The sequence below is a fragment of the Typopeltis vanoorti genome, chromosome 17, assembly GCF_054136105.1.
Source record: "Typopeltis vanoorti isolate ZY-2024b chromosome 17, IOZ_Tvanoo_1.0, whole genome shotgun sequence".
NCBI lineage: Eukaryota > Metazoa > Arthropoda > Arachnida > Uropygi > Thelyphonidae > Typopeltis > Typopeltis vanoorti.
The window spans coordinates 84,011,080-84,036,755 of NC_143565.1; the positions used below are offsets into that span (position 1 = coordinate 84,011,080).

General features: G+C 36.2%; 1 protein-coding gene across 1 annotated transcript in view; it reads left to right on the plus strand.

Annotated features, from left to right (window-relative positions):
• The window catches only part of LOC150097580 (inositol-tetrakisphosphate 1-kinase-like), a 255,498-nt gene that overhangs the window by 6,205 nt on the left and 223,617 nt on the right, over positions 1-25,676 (plus strand). The window contains exon 2 of the mRNA XM_090406952.1: positions 24,919-24,943. Within this exon, the coding sequence (XP_090263078.1) occupies positions 24,919-24,943 (25 nt within the window). The remainder of the gene's footprint in view (positions 1-24,918; positions 24,944-25,676) is intronic.

A 25,676-nucleotide genomic window follows, 5' to 3' on the forward strand; every position in this document is an offset into this window, starting at 1 on the left:
ATACGGAGGTAGGGGTTTTTTCACCCAGAAACTTGGGTTTTTCTTCCCCCGGAACAGGCAAACTGGCCTTGTGAACACACACATCTACAGACATAGGACACTCCAGGGAAGGCATAAGGCTAACCACTTCTCGAATTACAGTTAAGAAATCCAAGAATAGTTGGAAGGTTGTGGGCACTTAAGTGCCTGTTAGAACCACTGATACATACATACATGTTAACTCTATAATGCCTTCTTTTTTCAGAATGCATGCTTAATCTCTATTAATCTATTTTACATATTTGATACTTCATATCTTATACTTGATATAAAAGTAGAAGACTTGCAACTTGTGAAACAAAATGTTGAGAATACTTGACTATTTATTTCAAAATTCATCTGTGGACACAGAGTAGGTTTTAGTTTATGACAGAAGTCAAGAGATCAATAATGCCACCTGTTGTATGCAGCTTTATGCCAAAAATGAATTATCCTGGAATATAGCATAGATTGCAAATACATCATAAATATTAGACTTGCATGAAACTGTTATGGCATTTAAAGTAAATTATGTAACTTTTTTTTTCTGCATTAAATGAATATTTATAGATGGACTTAAAATGCGATATTTATTTATTTTTAATATAGATTATGTTAAAATTGCAAATCATAAATTTCTCATAAGATTACACATTTTGTACTACAGAGATTAAAAAAAAAATGTAGTTATAGGAATTGTCTAAATCCATATTTTTCAGTTAATTTATTTTCAAAATAAGGTGGATGATACAAGGATTCCACAAATTTTTATTAAGTTAACCTTTGGAGTGTAAAGGTTTTTAATTTGGGGTGCACAGTTCATTGTGAATTCCTTGTGTGACTTGGCATGCATCCAACCTATAACTCAGCTCTTGCCACATATGCTCCATTTCCATTTTTTAAATTTGTTTAACTTTCGTAGTGAAGTCACTTTTGATTATATAATTTCAAAAAAAACCAAAAAAAAACCTGTGCACATAAGGCTGGGATTATGAGATGGTTAGGAAATTAGTTCTTTCCTCCATAACCACCTATTTGAAATAGTTATTTCTGTCCCCCCCCCCCCTTCCCATTTAGTTTTAAGAGTATTATTGATTAATACCACTATGGGATGGATTAGCCTGATAATTTGTCTAAATTTTTGTTGCACATAATAAACAGCTCAAATTTTTATTGCAATGAGACATACTGAGTTTTTTTTTATTATTATTGAAGTTTTGTCAGTGTTGCATGTGTACCAACTTTTGAGTAGGTTTTTATAACTTAGTTTGTAAAGCATTTGCATTTAAAATACCAGCATTATTTTGTGGAAATCCTTTGTAAGTGGGATCATTGTAATGATAAAGAATGCAGATTAAGAGAAAAAGAAGGAAAATTATTGTTCTCTTGTATAAAAGTTCTAATGCAGTGGTATATTAATTTGGATGCTTGGATTTTGTTAAGATGATGAAAGTGAGACTTCAGAAATTCATTGAGTGTAAAGTTTATAGGTACAGAAGAAGACATTTGATAGTGACATACAAAGCTGGTAAAGGGATTCTGTCAGGTATTGAAATAACATTTGCATTCCTGTTGAATGCAGTTCAAGTCATTTGTGGAAACTGGAGATAAGTTGTGGAATTGTGAATGCATTTCCCAAATGGATAGGCAGTGCACACAGATTAAACATAGCTAAGTGAGAACGTGATGCTATATCTTGCAGAGAGTTGCTGCTTACATGTAATTGTAATAATACTAAACATGTTTTCTGGTTATGAACAAATTTTGATTCGTGCAAAAAATTTTTGTATGATGGTGCTGTCCACTCATTTGACCATACTTATTTGTATTGTGTTTTCAACCGAAATTGTGGAGAGGAAAGAATTGGTTCTGGTGGAAAGATAATCCTAGTTTGTGATTATGGATGGATCATATTAAAAAGCTGCAGTCTTTTTTAATCATGTTAACAGCATAGTAAATGATTAAAAAGATGGAGCAATTTCATGTATCATCTTTGAATTGGTCTGGATATATAGCATAATGGCAAATACTTAAAGCAGACAAAATCAGAAGTATTCCCTTTGTAAGAAACATTATCATGAGATAACTATTGAAATTATCAAATTTCTTCATGTTAAACTTTGATGGAAAAAACACATGTGCAGAGATAGTAATTTAAATAAATGACTATGTGAAAATTTTACCTTGGTTACAAAGGCATCTTCATTGGCACATAGAAATACAGCTAAGCACATGCATGCATGCAGGCACATTTGCAGAGAAGCAAACAGGCAAAAGGCAGGGTCTTGCAGTCCTAACTGGCACCCCTCTATGAGTGCAGTGATGGAAGCTTGTTGACAGTCTCAATGGTCTTCCATATTTTAGGTAAAGTGAGGCAGCTGAAAATTGTTCAGATTTGATGAATGCAATGCTCTTGTACATTCTAGAAGTAATCGCTCTGATTTTACACAGGTTATAAATAAGCTTAGTGTGGAAAGCTGCATTAGTACACTATGAAACCTTTATATGGTGAGACTAGAAAGATATTAGGCATAAAACCTTTTTTCTTAGATCATTTCTTTCTATATATCTGTATATCTCTGTAGCTTTCTTTTTACTGGTGTCTTACTGGTAATGGGGGACACTTGTTTGTTCTGAAACTTGATGTATCAATGAATAGCTTCATTTATACAGAAAGAAAGTGCTTTCTGCACTGTTAGCTGAACTTCTGAGAAATGGTTAGCTGATCTAAAATTAGATTGTAGCATACAGATCTTTAGAAACGAGGAAGAATAATATCTTTGCATTGCCAAAAGTATTACTTTATGTAAAAAAGATGGGTTAAAGAGAAATTCATCTGACCACATTGCACCACAGTTACTATCAATTATCCCAACAAAATTAAGTATGAAGACTATTGCCAAGCCACAAACTGAAATTGTAGATATTGTAGAGAAGATCAAAAGTAGATAATAAAAAAGTTCTTTCATTTGTCTAATTTTATGATAATGAATATTGTGATGATATAAATTTTCATATAAGATACAGGAAGTAGGAAGTTGTAATATCATCAATAACTTTCAAGCAATATACCTTCAATGAATATTAGGATATGCATGGCAAGATCACATTCCTAATGCTGTCCTTGAAGAAAGCCAGCAAAGACCTTTAATAAAGCATTCACAAAGTAAACTGTGATATGGTTGGACATCAACTTATACATCCACTCTCACCTATGTTCAATGCTCTGATATAAACCGACTAATGGACAATGGAATGCCAAGAAACCAGTTTTGACAATAAATAATAAAATTCTAAAATTAAGTGGATATTAAATCCAGCATTATTTCAAAACCAAATATAGAAACTATAAAAGTTTCATGTGAAATTTGACCAGAGAGCTTATGAGAATACACTCGCCAGCATTTAAGAGTTGCCCTAGCCGGACCTTATAGGAGAGATGATCGCTATGCCCACGCATTCCCATAACAGTGTATTCCCGTAAGCTCTTTGGTCAAATTTCATACGAAACTTTTATAGTTTCTGTATTTGGCTTTGAAATAATGCTGGATTTAATATCCACTTAATTTTTATAATTTTTGCATTGCCAAAGGGAAGCCTTTTGGCTCTTTATTTTAGTAAATAATAAAATTCTTTTTGAAGTTGACTCATGCACAATGTGACACTGTCAGCTGGCACATCATAGAACAACTTGGTTCACCTTCATTTAATACTTTATCTCCATGTGATTTGGTGTTATGTGAATATTTCTATTTAATACTTTATCTCCATGTGATTTGGTTTTATATGAATATTTCTACACACACACACACACACACACTTTATTTATTTATTTCCCTATTCATACCTTAAGAAATTATGATGATCTCAAAGGATGAAAAAGACCTTAAGAACTTTTACAACTGCCTCTGGAAACCCATTCTACTCTCTCCACTCTTCACGGGAAAAAATAAATCTAGCGCTCAAACCCTTACCATTCTCTTATACAACTTCAGGATGATCCCTTGTTCTCTCCTGTCATGTATTGGAACATTTCTTCACCATATACTCTGTTAAAACAAACATATCTTAACTTATGTTGCTCCTTCTTTAGTGCATATCAGCTAGACTTTGTAACCCACAAATCTTCTATCCCCCATTCTTAATAGAAAACCCTCCATCACCCACTCATTTTGGTGACACCTCTGGATCCTCTCCAACACTTCCGCATCCCCAAGAGACATCCAATCAAGGTGACCGTCTGGTGTATTTGTGCACAAATAGACCAGATGTGTTTGTAACAAAGCTGTATAATAACTTATTTACCTGTCACTGTGTGTGTGTTTCAATATCCAAGTGATTTAACATTAGCACTCCCTCACTTTACTAGCCTCAGTGTTAAATTCTGAAATTCCCATTTCCATGAGATACAACTAATAGGCACGTAAAATTTAAATATTCTGTAAGATCCAAGTTTCTCTAAATTGATAAAATTGTCATACTTTATTCTTGATATGATGAGTCATGAACATGATATGATTTTGACCTGTTGTACATAGTCGGTGTAATTTGAACTTCAAGTAAAGCTAAATTTGGACTAGGGGAAAAGAAAACAAGGTTTTATGTTGTAATCAGTATTCGTTATTTCCAAGTCATTTAGATCTATTTATATTTGAATATGGAATGGCAGATACCAGTTTTCAATGTGAATTACTATTTACTTCTGGGAAATTGCTCAACGATATTAATTTCCTGTCAAACTAGGCGTTTATATTGCATAATTCTAATGGAATGTTTTGCAACACAGGGCTATGAAAATATTTGTTCCTGAAAAAATATAGATGGTGCGTTTTTTTTCATTGAGTTAAAGTTTGTTTGACTTACATGCAGTAATTAAGATACTGTAGTAAATAAATAAGAAAACTAATTGATTTTTTTCTTTGTTATCATCTACTTGAATATTAATAAACTAAGACATAAAGCAAAATGATTGACTAAAAGTGGACCTTGCTCGCTCACACAAATAGAAGACCAGATATATTTACGTTGATGGTTTGTAGTCGAGAATTTTACAGATGGAATATTTAGAAAATGGAACTCCCCCCCCGCTTTGAAATAAGTGATAAAAATTCTTTAAAAAACCTGTGTGATAAAATAGTGATACAATTTACTCTAGTTTAAAGAAACTGTTATTTAATTTCTTGTTTCCAAATTTTAGTACAAGTAACTTTGCATGTTAAGTATTTCACGTCAAATTTTGTATCTTTGGAAATTTACATTTTGAATATTTTGGGTTAGTTGTTGCAAGTTTGGCACGAGATGAACCAGTATTGCGTTAATGCAGTCTTTTCGTGCATTTTATAACCTAACAGCTGGACATGTCGTTCATGCACTCACCATTCTTCGAAGAAATTATTTACAGAAAGACTGCAAAATATATCGTTCACTGTGCTATAAATTTACTTTTGTTTAACTTTATTTTAGAAATACTGGACAAGCCGTATCATAGGAAAGTGGCAGTTCCCCCCTGGGAGGTGGGGAAACTGCAACTTTCCTATGATACGGCTTGTCCAGTATTTCTATAATATAATCCAACCAAGCACTGCATGGTTGGATTATAGTTTATTTGGCACAAAGACAATTAAAGACAGCACAGTTGATACTAAAGGTTACAACTATACATAAACAGAAAATTGTAAACAATGTCTGTACAAAAATCTAGTTCCATAAAGCAGCATCTACAGATAAACAGAACTGCTGCAGAAGGCACAGCAACACACAAGATCAGAGGTTATTACGGTAATACAAAAATAGTTAACAATATAAGTTAATACACAAAATATGCAACACCAAGCCAAGGAATGCAGTATCTACATATATATAAAATTATAACGGATGCTTTTATAGCAGTAGAAAAATAGGCAAGAAGGGATTTGTGTATAATATGCATGGATGAAAATTAAATTTAGCAATTTCAGTAAAAACAGAATTTAGCAATACATACAAACAGAATTACTAGAAGATACACAAATAGACAGGGTGTCCTACAGCAATACATGATTAGTCGAAAAATAAACTAGTAAATAAAATGCATATAAAATTTAAGTTAAACCATGCAGTATCTACATAAAAACATAATTACTGCAGAGGTTTCAGCAGTACATAAATAGATAACAGTATAGGTTAACACTTGTATATACAAAACAAGTCAAGGAAAGCAGTATCTACATTACAACAGATGTTATTATACTAATACATAAAGAGTCAGAAAGGAATTATTATACAGCATATATGCATAAAAATTAAGTTTAGCATTGTGGTTTTACATAGTGTTTTATATATTAACAAAATTACAACAGGGTGACACAAATATACAAGATCAAGGCCTACAGCAATACATAATTGGTCAAAATTTAAACTAATGAATAATATGTATGTATAAAACTTACATATAATATGTAAGTATAAAACATTGACAAACATTTGTCAATGTTTCCTGCCATGTTGCCTCCCCACTAAGCAATTAGCTTTGTATAAGCTGTCTGTAGTCTGTATATGGAACTGTCAAACAGTATGCGGAGAAGGTATGAGCTGATTTAGCAGCTGGATCTGCAGCCTCATTTCCCTTAATTCCGATGTAGCTGGGAATCCAGCAGAACTGAACATCAAATTAAGAATTTTCATTTTGTGAAACAGGTGTAGCACTAGCACCTTATAAAGTACTGGATGTGGATTATACATAGGAGAGGAGATAGCCTGTAAAGAGCTCAATGAGTCTGTGTAAATTATACATTTTTGGTAACAGTTTTCTTTTATATGCACAAGTGCAAGCTGAATGGCATGTTGTAACTCTGCTCTATAATTACTGCAGTCTGGTGGGATCTGATTTGAGATAATGTCAGGAAACACAGCAGCACAGCCAACAGTTCTTGAACCATCAGTATAGATGGGTAAGAAATCAACGTGTGCTGTTCTGTGTGCTTCAAACAATTGCAGGTAGATGGATGATGGAGTACAAGATTTCTGTAGCTGACAAAGTGAGAGGTTGCAGGATCGTGTGCAAACCTGTCATGGCGGGATGCTGTTATGGTTAGTGTAGCTAATGTTGTCAACATTTATACCAACAGCTTGCACAGTTTCTTTAACACACATACCAAAAGGATGTATAGCAGTTGAACGTTTGTGATATTGAGCTTCCCAATGCAGAGAGAGGATACTAGTCCATGTAGGATGATCTGGGAGAGATTTTATTTTTAGGGTATAATTAAGAGATAATTATTTCTGTCGAAGTGATAGAGCTGGTTCATTTGCTTCAACATAAAGACTTTGAGTGGATGATGTGTGAAAGGCACCAGTAACTATTCGTATACCCTGATGATAGATGGAATCCAACCATTGTAGGTTACTCTGTCTTGCAGAACCAGAGATTTGGGACCCATAATCCAGCTCTGAACGTATAAGTGCATGATAAAGATGGAGCAATGAAGCTCGATCAGCACCCCACTCAGTAGAGGATAGAGTGCAAAGGAGGTTCAGTTTTTTTGCACTTTTCTCTTAGTTGACGAATGTGTGCTAGAAATGTAAGTTTTCTGTCAAAGATGAGTCTTAAGAACTTGGTTTCTGTATTTACTGGAATAACAGTATGTCCCATTCTTAATTCAGGATCTGGGTGATGAGTGCATTTTCGATAGAAGTGTACACAGACACTTTTTTCTGTTGAAAACCTGAACCCATTATTAAGTGCCCACACAGAGAGACACGATCAATTGCTTGCTGAAGTTGTCTTTCAATTACCCTCATGTTACGTGAGTGACAGTAAATTGTGAAGTCATCAACATATAGAGCATTGTCTACAATGGGAGGAAGCTGTTCAATGATTGAGTTAATTTTAATAGCAAAAAGGGTCACACTTAAAACAGAGCCTTGGGGAACACCTTGTTCTTGATGATCGAGATAGCGTACTTCTCACTCTGACTTGGAAAGTTCGTCTGTACAGAAAGTTTTTAATAAATACAGGGAGGTGTCCTTTGAGACCTAGGTTATAGAGGTCTTTTAATATGCCATATCTCCAAGCTGTGTCATAAGCTTTTTCCATGTCAAAGAAAACTGAAACAAGATATTCTCGCTTCAGAAATGCATCTCTTATACAAGTTTCTAAATGAACCAAATGGTCTAAAGTTGAACAATGTCTACAGAAACCACCCTGTGTACTGGAGAGAAGACGTTTGCTTTCTAAATACCGGAGAAGTCTGGCATTAACCATTTTCTCTAGTATCTTACAAAGACAGCTGGTCAGAGCAATGGGTCGATAATTATTTGCTTGTGTTGAATCTTTTCCTGGTTTAGGAATAGCAATGACAATTGACTTATGCCAAGAATTTGGAAACTCTTCCTCTGCAAGTATTCAGTTGTATAATAAGAGAAGAAGAAGATCCATATAAGATGATGGTATATGTTTTATCATTTCATAATTCATATCAATTCCTGTCAAAGACTCTGCTAAGGCCTTTGACAAGATACCACATGGAATTCTAATCAGTAAACTGCAGCATATGGGGATGGATATAGGGTTGGCAAGATGGATAGGAGAGTGGTTGATGAAGAGATATCAGAGAGTAATTTATTCAGGAGTGGAATCCAGAAGACGGCCTGTGACTAGTGGTGTGCTGCAGGGTTCTATTCTTGGACCTCTACTGTTTAATTTGTTCATTAATGATATTGGAAAGGATCTGAGAGGAACTGTTCATTTGTTTGCTAATGATGCAAAGTTGGGTAGAGTAATAGTGAATGCACATGATGTCAACATTTTTCAGAATGATTTGGATTGTTTGGAGGACTGGGCTAAAGAGAACAGATGTCATTTTTATGTGGCAAAATGTAAGGTTATGCATTTTGGAGTGAAAAGATTAGCAGTAGTATAACACATTGGTGGAACTATACTCCAGGAGATTGACAAGGCTAGAGATTTGGGAGTTGGTGGATAGGGAGTTGAAGTTTAGGGGGCACATTGCAAAAGTGGCTAAATCAGCTCATCAAATCACTTGGTTACTGAAGAATATTTTGATGAGCAGAGACAAGCAAGTTATTGTTCCTCTGTATCGAGCCTTGATGAGACCCCATCTTAACTACTGTGCCCAGATTTGGGTGCCAGGGTTTCTTCTTGATGGGGAGGAGGTGGAGAGGATCCAGAGGCGAGTGACCAAGATGATAGCAGGTCTATGGAATGAACCTTGTGAGAACAGGTTGAAGATTTGTGGGTTGCAGAAAATGGTTGATAGGCGGGAAAAGGGGGTGCTATGACTGAGATATTCAAATTACTTAAGGGTTTCTATAATATTAATTCAAAGGATATTTTTCAGAACAGGACTGGTGGTGGGAGGACTAGGGGCCATCCATGGAAACTGGGCTAGAGTGTGGTTAGCAAGGGTGTTAGAGCTAGGTTTTTTACTTGGAGAGTGGTGAATGAGTGGAATAAGCTGCCAGAGTCTGTTGTGGGTGCCATGACTGTGAATGAGTTCAAGGTGAAGTATGATAGACACTGTGAATGTTGAATAGTTGTTCTTGACATGATGTTAGGGCCTCCCTGAGTCTAAGGACTCCTTGGAGTTGCGGTAATAATAATGGATGTCATCAGGCCCTACTGCAGTAGGGTGAGATTGTAGGAGAGCTCTTTTTAATTCCTCCTTAACAAATGGCTGATTATATGGCTGAAGAATGTTGGTAGAAAAATTAAGCCTTTGTTTCTCTTGCTGCTCTTTCAGTATTAAAAATTCAGGAGAATATGAAGCTGTTGCTGAGATTCTAGCAAAAGTTTCTCCCAAAGTGTCTGCAATAGCTTTGGGATCAGCAATAACACTTCCATTATGGTCTAAGGTAGACAATGTGTACTATATCTGCCTTTCATTTTCCTGATTTTTTCCCATACTATTTTTGGACTGGTCATTTGATTAATTGATGTAGTAAATTGAATCCATGATTGTTTTTGACTCTGATGTCTCACATAACATGCTTTGGCTCGAGCACGCTTGAACGCTATTAAGTTTGATGTGGTGGGGTATCTACAAAATATGCCCCATGCTCTGTGTTGATCTTTTTTGACTGTGTGACATTCTGAGTTCCACCAAGGCTTTGGATAGAATGGAAACTGAGATGATGTTTTCAGGATGGAGGCTGTTGCTGTCTGGACAATGCACTCTGTTATATACTTGACCGCTTCATTGAGAAGTGTTTGACTGATAGTATCAGCATTAAATTTTGCAAGATGAGAAAAACTATTCCAATCAGCCTGGTCCATTTTTCATATAGGTATTTGTGTGGGTGAACATGGCTCATGTGAGAACATTGTGCATAGAACAGGGAAGTGATCTCTTCAACATCCCATGTGAGCAGTGGAAGGGGAACAGATTGTAAGATCAATTGCAGAATATGAATGGGTAGGCATATGAAAGAAAGTATTAACTTTATTATTTAAAAGGGAGAGGTTATTGTTATTAAGGACTCTTCAATGATTCGACCTCGTTTGTTAGTGTTGGCAGTACCCCCACAGAGTATTGTGACCATTAAAGTCACCCATCAAAAGTATTTCAGGCAGTTGCAAGATCAATTTCATTTAACTCAGCACTCTGTGGTAAATAAATTGAACATACTGTAACAAGAAATCCCGCAGAGAGCCGAATCGCTACTGCTTCCAGAGTAGTATTAAGCTGGACATGGTGGAAAGGAATATGACTGACCAATAGGATAGCTACTCCTCCATGAACAGGACCACCTCCAGTTCTGTCCTTACGTACAACAGTGAAATTCCTAAATGTACAGTCCTCATTGGGTCTTAAGTACGTTTCCTGTAGACAGAAAAGTTTGTGTTTCTGCAACAACATCTTGATATCATCGATATTCTGGCGAATCCCATGACAATTCCATTGTAAAAATTTTCCTATCTTGATTTTATTGACTTGTCTGGTTTTTGGGAGGTTGAGGACTTTGTCAGATTTATATTTATCCATTGTTTTAGGGAAGTATGGACGGCCAGTTGCCATCTCTTCCTCTGGTAGAGTGCTCAAAACATCAAATGTGTTAGGGTCAGTTGGTAGGTTTAATTTACTCTCAGTGTTTTTTCTGTGCGAGTTTTTGGTGGTTTATCTTTGAGTGATATCTCTGTCATAATTTTTTTGACAGGTGAGTTTTCATCGACTGGGACCATTTTTGAAGTTGTCTCTGGAGTAAGGCCATAGGTCTTCTGATTAATGCGCTCAACAGAGAAGCACTTGCGATCATAAAGTTCAGGTATGGTGAAATTATCAGATGGTGGAACAGACATACATGTTTGGGTTGCTGTTGACACCCACCACGGAGCCACACATGGATGCCCACTACCCGGCAAGCAAAAACTGCTCTCAGGAGCGGAATGCCAGAGCTACCCTGGATGCTATACTGGCACTACAGCAGGTCTAGGATCCTGACCCCCAAACCATGGGGGGAGAGACTTACTGCAACACCGTTAACCGTTGCAGGCAAGCCCACTAGCCGATTGATCCTGGCTGAGCCATCCAGGACCACCCGTCTTGCTGAAACAGGGGCCAAAATAGTGCAAGACTACCAGGATACCCCTTTCCGGATATCCACAGGTCACACTGCACGGCGGCAGGGCGTTGGATCCCATTGATGGTGGTCTGGAAAAAAGGATAGTGAAAAAGACTCAGGAGAAGCAGAGCCAAGAATACGGTGCTCCACATACTGTATGTGCAGGAAAGCACACTGTTCGATTACAAAACATTAACAGTATAGCTTGGTGGTAGTTGTTTTTCATTTCCTGGTGAAACACCACCACCTTGCTTTTTCCAACATCACAAAACTAATCCTTATTGGTCTGGAAAACATTTATTCTCCCATTCCACTCTAAATTCCTATCCCCTATAAATATAAGTATTGCACTATAAATATAACTATAGCACATATATAAATATGCACTATAAATCTAAATATTGCACTATAAATTTACTTTTAACAAGAAATACTTGACAAGTGGAAAGTGCAGTTTTTTTTTACAAAACAGGCAAACCAGCCAGAAAGCATGCACTCAATGAACAGACAAAAAATAAATTCATTTGGCCATTGGAACTCTTGGTATGAGTAAATGGAGACCATGGAGAATAAAAGAGATACTGAAGGCAATGTATAATAGTGCTAACTCATATTGTTTTCAAATTTTAAAAATGAGATCTCCAGATTTTTGAAACACATTCTTTCACTGTTTTGTCTCTTTCCCTCCCCATTCTCATATCCTGTAGTGCATTCATAACTGATCTGGAAGAGAATGTTGTCTGCCAGATAATATGCCAAGCCAAACTTAATGTGGATATTGTGGGAGGACAGAGGCCATGTATGAGTTGGGGTAATAGTTCTTTATTGAATGACTTAATACACTTAAAAAGTGAAAAGAAGTTCATGAAAATAAAATATATTTAGTAATTTTAATATTTAATAGGTAGTACCTATAGACTTAAGAATAAGAGTTGTATACATGTAAGAGGTGTGAGAGATGAGAGTTTGACAAAATCGTACCAACCTGGTGCAGATGTTAAGGATGTAAGTGAGTCAGTTAGAATGCAAAAGCAGAGGGTGAAAGAATTGATAGTAGTAGCTGGAACGAATGATTTGAAAGGAGACAAAATGACTATGAGAGAGGATTTAAAGGACTTACTTGAGGTAGAGTGAGAAGAGTTAGGATGGTGAGTCTGTTGCCGTGGTATGACAGTGAAGAGTATAGGAGGAGGGCCATAATTGCTAATGACTTTATGCGCAGATTATGCAGGAGGAGTGATGTGGAATTTGTGGATGTGTGGAGCAAGTTCGATGGGTGAAAGGATTTATGAGATGGATGGTTTACATTTGAATGGATTTGGTGTACGGAGACTTGAAAAGGTGTTGTTGAATGAAATGGAAGTGGATGTGTAGAATCAGGGAAACTAGAGTTACTAGGGGGGGAGTAGATATGCCGACTTTAGGGAAACAGTAGAATGTATGAATGTGTGTAATATGCCCGAGCGACTACGAAGGACAACAAATCAGAATAGGATAGTTAGTATCATCAAAATAGGGATGGAACAAATGGGCTTCTGCAATTCATGTATACTAATGCCAGAAGTATTAGGAACAAGAAGGAAGAATTTTTGGCCTTGGTTGGCACTTCCAGACCACAGGTTATTGGCATTAGTGAAACATGGCTGACAGAAGATGATATAGCAAGTGGGATTGAATGTGAAGGGTATGGTGTGTTCAGGAGTGACAGGGAGAATAAAATGGGAGAGGAGTGTTATTGATGATAGCCGATAAGCTGCAGCCAAGGAGAATAAAAGTGGAACTACAGGATAGAGAAAAGAGCACATTTGAGGCTATTTGGTATGAGTTGAGACTTCTTCTTCTTTGAGTGCCATCTCCTATCGGAGGTCGGCGACCACCTTGGCAAATTTTGAGCGATTCTCAGCTATTCTGAGCAGTCTCTCAGAGTTCATACCAGTCCACTGTCTGATATCTGCCAGCCAAGATTTTCTTCGTCTTCCTTGTCCTCTTCTTCCATTTATCTTCCCTTTTATAATCAATTGAAGTATCTTATATTTTTCATTACGAAGTAGGTGACCAAGATATGCAGTTTTCCTTTTTATGGTATCTAAAAGTTCACGTGATTTCCCCATTTGTTTCAGTACTTCCTGATTGGACGTTTTTGCTGTCCATGGGATTTTTAACATTCGTCTGTATAATCACATCTCAAAGGCTTCAAGTCTTTTTATTGATGTCTTCAAGGTCCAAGTTTCTGCACCATACAGCAGTACAGACCATACATAGCATTTAACCATGCGTACTCTAAGCTCTAAGTTTAAACTGCAGTTACACAGTGTTGATTTCATCAAGAGAAAATTTTTTCTTGCCATTTCAATTCTAACTTTTATTTCCATTTCTGGATTGCAATCTTCATTTAACCAGCATCCGAGATATTTAAACTTTGCCACTCTTTCTATTTGTTTCCTATTTAAAGAAAGTGCTAAATTAAGAATTGGTTTCTTACTTATGACCATGAATTTAGTTTTGGTGATATTTATTTTTAATCCCATTTTTTCACTCTCTGCATTTATTAACTCCAAAAGATTTTGAAGATCCTGAATATTGTCAGCCAGAAGAGCTGTATCATCGGCATATCGGATGTTACTGATGATTTCACCATTTACACTAATCCCTTCCTTTCTTCCTTCCAAGACTTTTTGAAATATGGCTTCTGAGTAGATCTTAAAAAGAAGAGGTGACAGCACACATCCTTGCTTTACTCCTCGTTTGATGTAATGGAGTCTGTAATAATGTCATCAACTTGAACAGATGCCTTTTGGTTCCAATATAAGTTTTCAACGATCCTGATGTTTTTACCATCTAATCCAATTCTTTTTAATAGTACAATCATTTTAGCAGTTGGACTTTGTCAAATGCTTTCTCGAAGTCGATGAAGCAAATGAATATTACCTTGTTTTGGTCACTACATTTTTGAAATAAGATCTGAGAACAGAAAAAGGGCCTCTCTTGTTCCCAAGCCATTTCTAAAGCCGAATTGGGCATCACTGATGGTGTCTTCACATTTTTTGCATATTCTTTTTTGAATTATTTTCAGAAACATTTTGAGAACGTGACTCATTAGGCTGATCATTCTATAGTCATTACAAGTTTTCGCATTTACTTTTTTAGGTAGCATGATGAAGGTCGACTGTAACCAGTCTTGAGGGATTATGCCTGTATCGTAGATCTTATTAAATAGCTTTACTAATATGTTAATGTTGTCACCTTCTAATAACTTTACTATTTCTGCCTGTATTCTATCTGGTCCTAGGGCTTTACCATTTTTAGCTGAGTTCAATGCACATTCTACCTCTGATTTTAGAATGCATGGACCTTCCATATGTTCATAAGTATTTTCTGGGTTCTGTCTGTCATCAGTAAAGAGTTCTTCTATATATTTCACCCATTCTTGTATTTTGTCATCCTTTTTGGATATAATTGATATTTTTGGATATAGTTGAGACTAGCAGAACAAAATATACAGTTGGGTGCTGCTATAGACCAGGTGATGGAATAGATGGTGGAGATAGTATGCATAAGCAAATAGAAGAAATGAGTGGAAGGAGGGTAATTATTATGTGAGATTTCAACTGTGATAACATTGATTGGAAGGAGGAGAGGACATATGGGAAGAAGGAATTGGATTTTATGCGGTTATTAAGGGATAACTATCTGCGACAGCATGTAATGGAAAATACTAGGGGTCAGAGAGTGACCTAGTAATTGCGTCCGAGAATTTGGCTGTAACAAATATGAACACTTTGCCACCAACTGGTGAGAGTGATCATAGGGTCTTGACTTGGGAAGTGGCTAAAGGTGTCGAATTTACAATTAAGACAGAGTACATGTGGAATTATCGGGCTGGTAAGTATGACAAGCTTAGGAGTTTGATTGGTTCAGTGCCACGGCATGTGAAACTGCAAGGGCTGGATGTTGATAGAGCATGGGAGGCTGTTAAGAAGTGTTTGCATGAAGCAATGGCTGACTGTATAATTAGAGTCCGAATAATAAATCAAGTAAGGGTTAAATGGATGAATAACACCATTAAGCTTGAGCTGCAAAAAAAGAAACAACTGTGGAGGGAATTTAAGGAGAAAGGTGACCGGCAGGCACATGAACGGTATAAAGCGCAGGCCAGAAGGGTAACGAGTGTGGTAAGAAAAGCAAAAGCGGATTATGAAATAACATTAGCCGTGCAGGCTAAAGAGAATCCCAAACAGTTTTTTCGATATGTTACAAGTAAAAGAAAAAACGTATATGGCAGAATGATTTTAAAGAATGCTGATGGTAGGGAGGTAACCGAATTAGTTGATATAGTGAAATTACTGAGCGAGCACTTTGCAAGAGTATATCATCCAGGTGGTGACATTGCAGGAATGAATGAACCATAGCTTAGACGGGAATTGTGGTGAATGAAGTGGCTGTGAATAGTCTATTACAAAACCTCAATGTCAATACATCCGTGGGATTGGATGGTATACCAGCTCATGTCGTACGTGAAGCGGCTAAAGAATTGTCAATGCCCTTGACCATTTTGTTTAATTTGAGTCTCGGATCTGGGTTAGTCTCGAGGGGATGGAAAGAGGAGAAAATAGTTCCACTGCATAAAGGAGGTTCCAAGACTACTGTTGTAAATTACCGACTGATCAGGAATCGTTGTCAAAGTCTTGGAGAAAATAGTCGAGGAAAATACAGGATTGGATAGATGAAAATGGGACACTGTATGGGGGACAGTATGGTTTTGTGAAGGGTAGATCATGCCTGAGTAACTTGCTCACATTTTATAACACAGTGATGACTGAACTGGATAAGGGTAATGGGTTTACAGTGATTCTACTGGACCGTGCTAAGGCGTTTGACAGGATACCACATGGAATTCTAATCAGTAAACTATAGCATATGGGGATGGATATAGGGTTAGTGTGATGGATAGGAGGGTGGTTGATGGAGAGATATCAGAGAGTGGTTTATTCAGGAGTAGAGTCCAAAAGATGTCCTGTGACTAGTGGTGTGCCGCAGGGTTCTGTTCTTGGACCACTACTGTTCAATTTGTTCATTAACGATATAGGAAAGGATCTGAGAGGAAGTGTTCACTTGTTTGCTGATGATGCAAAGTTGGGTAGAGCAATAGTGAGTGCACAAGATGTCAAAATTTTGCAGGATGATTTGGATAGTTTGGAGGACTGGGGTAAGGAGAATGAATGTCAATTTAATGTGGCAAAGTGTAAGGTTATGCATTTTGGGATGAAAAGATTAGCAGCAGTATATCACATTGGTGTTGAACCATACTCCAGGATATTGACGAGGCCAGGGATTTGGGAGTGTTGGTGGATAGGGAGTTGAAGTTTAGGGGACACATCGCAAAAGTGGCTACATCAGCTCACTCATCAAATCACTTGGTTGCTGAAAAATACTTTAACAAGCAGAGGCACAGGTTATTGTTCCTCTGTATCGAGCCTTGATAAGACCCCATCTAGACCACTGTGTCCAGATATGGATATGTGTGCCAGGGTTTATTCTTGATGGGGGAGGAGGTGGAGGGATCCAGAGATGAGTGACCAAGATGATAGCAGGTCTATGGATTGAACCTTATGAGAACAGGTTGAAAATTTGTGGGTTGCAGAAATTGGTTGATAGGCAGAAAAGGGATATGATTGAGACATTCAAATTACTGAAGGGTTTCTATAAGATTAATTCAGAAGATATTTTTGAGAATAGGACTGGTGGTGGGAGGACTAGGAGCCATACATGGATACTGGGCAAGAGTGTGGTTAGCAAGGGTATTAGATCTAGGTTTTTTACTTGGAGGGTGGTGAATGAGTGGAATAAGCTGCCAGAGTCTGTTGTGGGTGCCATGACTGTGAATGAGTTCAAGGCGAGATATGATAGATACTGTGTGAATGTTGAATAGTTGTTCTTGACATGATGTTAGGGCCTCCCTTGATGAGTCTGTCGACTTCTTGGAGTTGCCCGTAATAATAATACATTAAATTTAAACAAGTTGAATATTGATATACATGTTTTCAGTTTACACTTTCAGTTATTGCACTGTATGTGCAGCAAAGCACGCTATTAGATTACAAAACATTAACAGTATAGCTTGGTGGTAGTTGGCTTTCATTTCCTGGTGAAACACCACCACCTTGCTTTTTCTAACATCACCAAAACAATCCTTATTGGTCTGGAAATATTTATTCCCCTTTCCACTCTAAATTCCTATCGCCTATCTAAAGCTTTAGTTCTCCCACTGTGCTTGCCAAGGCTTCCAAGGGAAGAATCAAGCATGCCATAAACTGGTTTGCATCTACATATATTTCCTATATTGCTTATAGCTCTGGCTAAAAATCAAAAGGTATAACTGCCATTTGAATAGGATGGAAGTGCTTTCAGCTCTTTCACAATTGGTTTCCATGTGTTTTCTTGTAGTACTTCGCCCTTTTGCCAGAAGGAGATGAGAAAAATCTTTTCCACATTGGGTACCAAAAAGTGTCCTGGTCTTCCTTCATATTTCTGAATTTAGGGACACAAAACACACATGCTGAAATGATTATTTTACTTATTATTAATTAAATAACAATTTGACGTTTCAACCTCTGTATTGAGGTCATTATCAGAAGGATACATGTGTATAGGGAACCAAGCTATATGCTCTTGCACTATGTACTGGTAATTTAAATCTACGCTGTTAATTAATCTTTTTCTTATCCTGACCTCTAGTGATAATAAAATAAAATAAAGTTGAAAATAAAATAAAAAATATACCGTATTTTTCGATAGATAACTCTCACCCCAACATTTACATCACTCCTTTTGATGTATAGATAACACGCATGCACCAACAAGCGGTAGAGTTAGGAAGTACAGACAGAGAATGGAGGAATTCTTTAAAAGCATGTGCATTGCTAGTAGCAGTGGTCGATTTTTTACATTATTCCTTATATCCTGTTTTAAAATATTTCATAAAGAAAATCATTATTTGTTTATATTTTATTAGATCTGAATTACCCATGGAAGACAAAAGTACTTCTCGTAGAAAATCCTACACAGCGCAGTTCAAGCTTGAAGTGGTAGAAGTAGCAAAGGGAATCATGAAGCTGATAGATTGTTCAGTGTTGGAGAAAGTAGTGTTCGTGAATGGCGAAAGATCCTGAAATGTTTACATACAAGGAAACGTGCTATGAAGTTTAAAAGGTGCTTGTGGCCAACCATAGAAAAAAAAAACCTGTTTGATTGGGTTGTTAGTGAAAGAGCTAAAGGTATGAGAATATCTACTGTCCATGTGTTGCAGGAATTGAAAAGAATTGTGCAAAACGATAATATAAAAGATTTCAAGGCCTACCCATCTTGGATTTTTGGATTTATGAAAAGAAACAATTTAAGTGTGTTGTACAAAATTTGCAGTGCAACTGGGAAGCGAAAGTAGCTAAATTTCATTTGTTTGTGAGAGAAAACTTGTGTGGAGCTGATGCTCATCACTTTGGGAATATGGAATAGGTTCCCATAAGTTTTGACATGCCTAGTTCTAGGACTGTGAATCTGAAGGGAGCAAAAGAGGTTTCAGTTGCTACAACAGGGCATGAAAGGTCTAACTTTATTGTGGTTCTCTGTGTAACTGCCGATGGTTCCAAACTGCCACCGATGGTGATTTTCTAAAGAAAGACTGTTCCAAAAAGGTTGTGGTTCCAAAGATATTATTGCTACTGCTAATTAAAGGTTGGATAAATTCCAAGGTTATGAAATTTTGGTTGGAGAACGTGTGACAAAAGAGAAAAATGGCATTTTTCAACCCAAAACCTTCGTTAGTGTTGGATTCGTGTAGGGCACACACGACAGCAGAAGTTAAAATAATTGTGAGTATTCCAAATTGGCCGTCATTCCAGGTGGTTTAAAAAAAAAACTCCAACCCCTTGATCTTGCAGTAAATAAACCATTCAGAGACAATTTGCAGACTAAGTGGGAAGACTGGATGATGAATGGCATCCATGAATATAACAAAACAGGGCAGATGAAAAGAACATCATACAAAGATATAGCTACGTGGATTGTAGAAAGTTGGGCTGCTGTAAGTGAAAACTGCGTTAGAAATGGTTTCATTAAAGCACAAGGGAATGCAGTGGTGACCAGTGACAATGATTATGAAGCTGAAGAAATACCAAACGAAATTTTTAATGCAATTGATCTTTCAATATTGAGTCTCTGATAAAGAATTTTTTGGATTTGAATAGTGTAATGTTCAATAAATATTAAGTAATACTTCTACCTTAGTTTTGTTATTACATTTGATTTACTCTCATACCTTTCAAATGTATACCGTGCATGTTCATTTTTAACGAATATAGACTTTTTTGTATAGATGTAGAAAGTATTTTTAACTTGGGTATAGTTATGTTAAAGATACCAAGCAATTTTAAACCTGGTTTTACTCCATTTTTTCCAAGTAAGCAAACAGACAAAATGTCAAGTTTGCGCCTGCAATTTATGCAAGACTAGCTGATCCCACAGGTAGTGCAAGACCAAGGCAACTCGTGGTAGAGGTGGAGCAAGCTCTGATCACTAATCTTAATATTTACCCTTAATGCCAAAACACATCTCCAAGAAGGGGATGTATGATGTTTTGTATTAAAGGCAAGGGGCCACTACCCAGACCGGTTTCGACCTTTATTGAGGTCTCATCAGTGGGGAGCCAGGCTAGAAATACCAAGATTTAGTAATGCAGAGCTTGTAAGTATTTTACCAAAACGAGTTACCATAAGGTGTACCTTATTAAATAAAAATCTCAGGAGGAGATATAGATGTAGAAAGTATTTTTAACTTGGGTATAGTTATGTTAAAGATACCAAGCAATTTTAAACCTGGTTTTACTCCATTTTTTCCAAGTAAGCAAACAGACAAAATTTTTTTAAATTTTTTATATATATATATATATAAAATTTAAAAAAATTATAATTAATAAATAAAGTAAATAAAAAACTATAATAAACTCTGCTAAAGTCTTCATGTAGTAAGATTCTTCTGTATTTGTTTTTTTCTGTTTCTGGATTTCTTCAGAACTTCTGCAGTTCAAGTTGCTATGGAATGTTAAGGGAAAAAAACAAACAAACACTACACCAAGTCTTCTTGTATTGGGATTTTTCTTTGGCTTGTTCTGGTTGCTATAAAGGTTGCAGATGGGTCCTCCACATTCATGGAATGGTTAGGCCATCATTTTTGTTCAGATTTGGGTTATGTTTGAGCATTTCACATGCTTCTTTGAATTTCCTCTCGAACCAAGTTTTGGTGCGGTGTAGGGACTTGGTATTTTTCCGATCAATTCTGTGGTATATTTGGAATGTGTGATCAGAAAGGCTGGTTTTTCCAAAATGGAGGTATTTAATGTGTCGTTTGTATTCGTCCTTCCTAATTGGGATGGTTCGCCCTGTTTCTCCTGTGTATGGTAGGTTACATGTGCATTGTATTTTGTATACCCCTGAGTGGGCTAGGTGTGGAAGAGGATCTTTGGAAGAACTGAGTAGGTGTCTTAATTTTATTGGGGGTTTAAAGGTGGTTTTGAGGTTGTATTTGTGTAGTGTTCTGTCTATTTTTTTGGAAATGCCTCTAACATAAGGTATGGCATTCTTGAAATCTTTTTTGTTTTTACTAGTATCTCTGTGGAGGATCTTGTGAATAGTTTTTTTACTGTATCCATTTTTTATAAAATGTATGGTTGATGATCTTGTATTCCTGGTTTAGAGCTTGTTCAGTTGAACAGATAGTTTGAGCTCTGTGTTTAAGGGTGCTTATGGCACCTAGTTTTTGTGTTGGGTGGTGATAAGAATTTTTGTGTATGTACTGGCCTGTGTGTAGGTTTGCGGTAGACTGAGAAGGAGAAACAGCCTGAGGGAAGACGTGTGACGAGTGTGTCTAGGAAGGAAGAGAGTTGTTTTTTTCTATTTCAGTGGTGAATTGGATACGTTTGTGTTGTTTGTTCAGGTGGCTAAGGAATGTATTTAGTGCTTCGCGGCTGTGGGGCCAAATGCCTAAAATATCGGCGACGTACATGAGCCAAATTTTGGACTTTAGGCATGCTGACTCTAGAGCTCATTGCTCAAAGTCTTCCATATAAAAGTTAGCAATTGGGGGGGGGGGGGTGCAGAGAAAGTGGTGAGCCCATGGCTGTATCCTCTTTTTGAAGGTAAAAATTGTTTTGCCACATGAAATATCCTGAGTGGAGTATGTTGGCAAAGAATGCTGTGATGTCATGTGGAAATATGTTCTGTAGGAGTAAGATAGTATCATTGATCGGGACATTGGTTAAAAGGGAAGTTATGTCAAAGCTGAAAAGTCTCCTGGTCTGGCATTCCTTATTCATTCTAAAGGCTTTTGCACCAGAGTTTATTCCCATTCTGTTGCCTTTTTTTTATGCTATTATTCCCACATATAACCTTTTCCCATGGATGTGACAAATCAAACCTTCCAACTACCATCCAACTTCTCTCTCTCTCACCTCAATTCTCTTGAAAGTAATAGAAAGAACAATCAACACTTAACTCCTATGCTACTTTGAAGGCTCTCATCTAATAAATGACCACCAGTACAGATTCCATCACTACTGATCAACAGGGAATCTGCTCACTTGTCACCAGGGGTACGCCTGTGTGCAAAACTTTAGTTGGTGCCCCCCCCCCCCAATAAAAAAATACTTTATAAAGATGTTATTTTTAATATTTGATGCAAATAAAGTGAGTATTTAATTTCGAATTTTATCTCCTAAATAGGAGGGCATATTTTTAAAGTCAGTATCATTAGCTACACGTTGCGTGTGTTCCGATATAAAAGGATCAAATTTTTCTAACATCTCAATGCATTTTAAAAAATTGCCATTGTTGCAATCGTCAAGTTTATTACTTTTACCATGAAGAGCTAGATTTTGTTTGCCTAAAAACTGTACTACGAAAATTATTCTTTTTATAACTTCATACCAACATTTCCTTTCATTATCTAAAACTGTTTGCTGCAAATTGTCAATACGTTTTATTTTTTAAGGATGTAATTAATTCTGTCCATTTTTTGTAATTGTTCAAATGATTTAAATTTTTCTCATGACACTTCAGGTACATTGCAAGATGTTGCCTATATTCTGCTGATAACAGCAGAATATAGAATAAAGTTAACTGCAGCAGATTTTCTTATATATGTTGTAATAGATTTCATGGTATGATATGAACACAGATGGATAAGAAAATAATTATTTATTAACTTAAAAGCTAATATTTTGCTGGTATTATATCCAGCATCTTCAGAGCACACGATACAAAGTTTGTTACAAATGCAAGACAACCACAATCTGGTGTAACAGTTGGCTAGTATAAGTAATTGCAACATGCAACACAAGGGTAAAGTCCTAATATGGCACCATTTTTGGTTTATAGAAAACCCACACATACAGGGAGGTACTTGCACAAACAATCACACCATCACCCTTCTCAACAATATGGTATCTTAAAAACACTAACCCATAGAGCTAGAGCAATCTGTTCCAATGACATTGCTCTCACTGCTGATTTTTCTCACCTACGTCACACCTTCTTAACCAATGGTTATAATTCCCCCATAAGATAGATAACATACTAAATGCTACCCAGAAATCCTCTCTATCTACCACAGAAGACTACAACAAAACTATTACCATCCCATACATTAAAGGCACATCTGAAAAGATATCTAGGGTGCTTAACAAATGCCAACTACGCACAGTATTTAAACCTTATGTAAAATTAGCAACTCTCATCCGTTCACCTAAGGACAAATGCACTCCTTTATCACATCCAGGAGTCTATGAAGTGCCCTGTTCTTGCCATCAATCCTACTGCGGACAGACAGGAAGAACTGTGGACATTCACCTCAGTGAACACAAAAAATATATCGGACACTTTTGCTATGGCAAGTCTGGTCTGGCAGACCATGCTTTGGATACCCCTGCACACAGGATCAATTGGGAAAGAAACAAAAGTAATGCACAGAAGCTTCTACAAGTCAGAGAGGTTGTTCCTGGAATCAACAGAAGCCTTAAAACATACTCCAAACCTTAACAAGTGACTGTATAAATCTACCAAAGATTTGGGAGACAGTCATCCTAAGACCAAATTAATATTTATTACTTTTATTTTATTTTATTTATTTTTTATTTTATTTTATTTTTTCAAACTTTCTAAGACTATCATTTGGACTACTATTTCAAAACTTTGAACTTTTTTTTTTTTAATTTTATTTTAATTTAATTTAATTTTATTTTTTAACCTAGATGATGCCATATTAGAACTTTAGTCTTGTGTTGCATGCTGCAATTACTTATACTAGCCCCATTGTTACACCAGATTGTGGTTGTCTTGCATTTGTAACAAACTTTGTGTTGTGTTGTGTGCTCTGAAGATGCTGGATATAATACCAGCGAAATATTAGCTTTTAAGTTAATAAATAGTTATTTTCTTATCCATCTGTGTTCATATCACACCGTGAAATCTATTACAACATGTCTGACGAACACATAAGCCTATCCACGTATAAATTTCTTATATATGTTTAGAGCAAATGCAAGTGTGAACAAGATTAAACAAATTCAAACGCGCTCATCCTGTAAACAGTAAACTCACGCAAGTTCAAGTTTTTACTTGTTTACGCTAAACTACTTGTTAGAACCAGGATCAGAATAAAATAAGATCTTAAGGAATAATAACAAATAAGTGATTATAAATAATTTGTTTAAGACAAGTATAAAATATAATTAAAATGTAAACAAAAATGTAATTTATTTTGATATAATTAATGAATAATTTTTTTTAAAGTATTTCCTCCTCGCCTGAAATCTTTGGTGCCTTTATTATCCTGGTGCCTGTGTACATTGCACATATTGCCGGTGCGCCCCTGCTTGTCACTCAACTCTGGACAAATACCATGAGGAAAAAAAAATAGTGAATCTTTTTAAATCCTTGGAGATAGCAAAACCCTTGGTATCTCCAAGGATTTTGACTGGGTCTGGGACATAGGTCTGCTTAGCAGTTAAAATAGTTTTTATCAGGTTTTGTATATTATCGAAATCCATACTGATGTTTAAATTGTTTACTTCACTACTGGAGTAGAAAAAAAAATTTCAATGTTTACTTTTGTAGTTAAACCATTGTAATGTCAGCAGAATTAAAATAACTGGTGCTTTATATATATATATATATATATATATATATATATATTTAATTGAACAGAATTACAATTAAATATTGTTCAGGAACATTTATATTCATGTATTTTATTTTAATTTTTATATATTTTTTTCTTTTTTAAAAAAAACAGGTCTGCTGGGTTAGAGCTTGTAAAGGTAGGAATGCTTTATTCTTAACATGCTTAGCTAATTTTTATTTATAATCTTTTACTTGGCTGGTTGTCTCTTCTGTTCTTTGCAGTACCAGATAATTAGCTCATAACACTGTTCATTTCACATAGACTTTTATTTTGGTAATGATCAGTTATGCTCATATTTAGAGCTAAAAAACAGTATTATAAAGATCAATATTTATTAATTAGAATTAGAATTAATACTAATAATACTTGGTATTGATTTAGTGGTTCAGCGTCCACCTGAGCAAGGAATGTTAAAGTGAATGTTAGTTGAGTTTCAGTCTTGTATATGCAACATTCCTGTGTCAGGGTTATATTGAATGGGTAGAAATGCAGAATCTTCTGTTGTCCAAACAGTTGTGTAAGGCACATCCCTTTGTCTTGATACAGCACATGCACCGCAGGATCCACTGCCATCAATCATGGCCTGCTCTACATCAGGCAGTAGCAACTTCATTCACTTGTTGTGAACTGATTGATTTGTAACCTTCACCAGTTCTAACTCTCAATGATCCTGTTTCTTCAAAATGACTAATCATTCATCACAGAGCACGTGGAAATAGTGGACCTTGTTGACTTTTGTTCGGGTAATGAAATTCAGGGAATGCAACAACAGCATTCCAGTTGTTAGGTAGTAGAGCTTCACAAGCAAAGCACATTGGGACAAAGTTAGTGCTATCACTGTGGATGGTATTAATAACCAGAATGAAGGA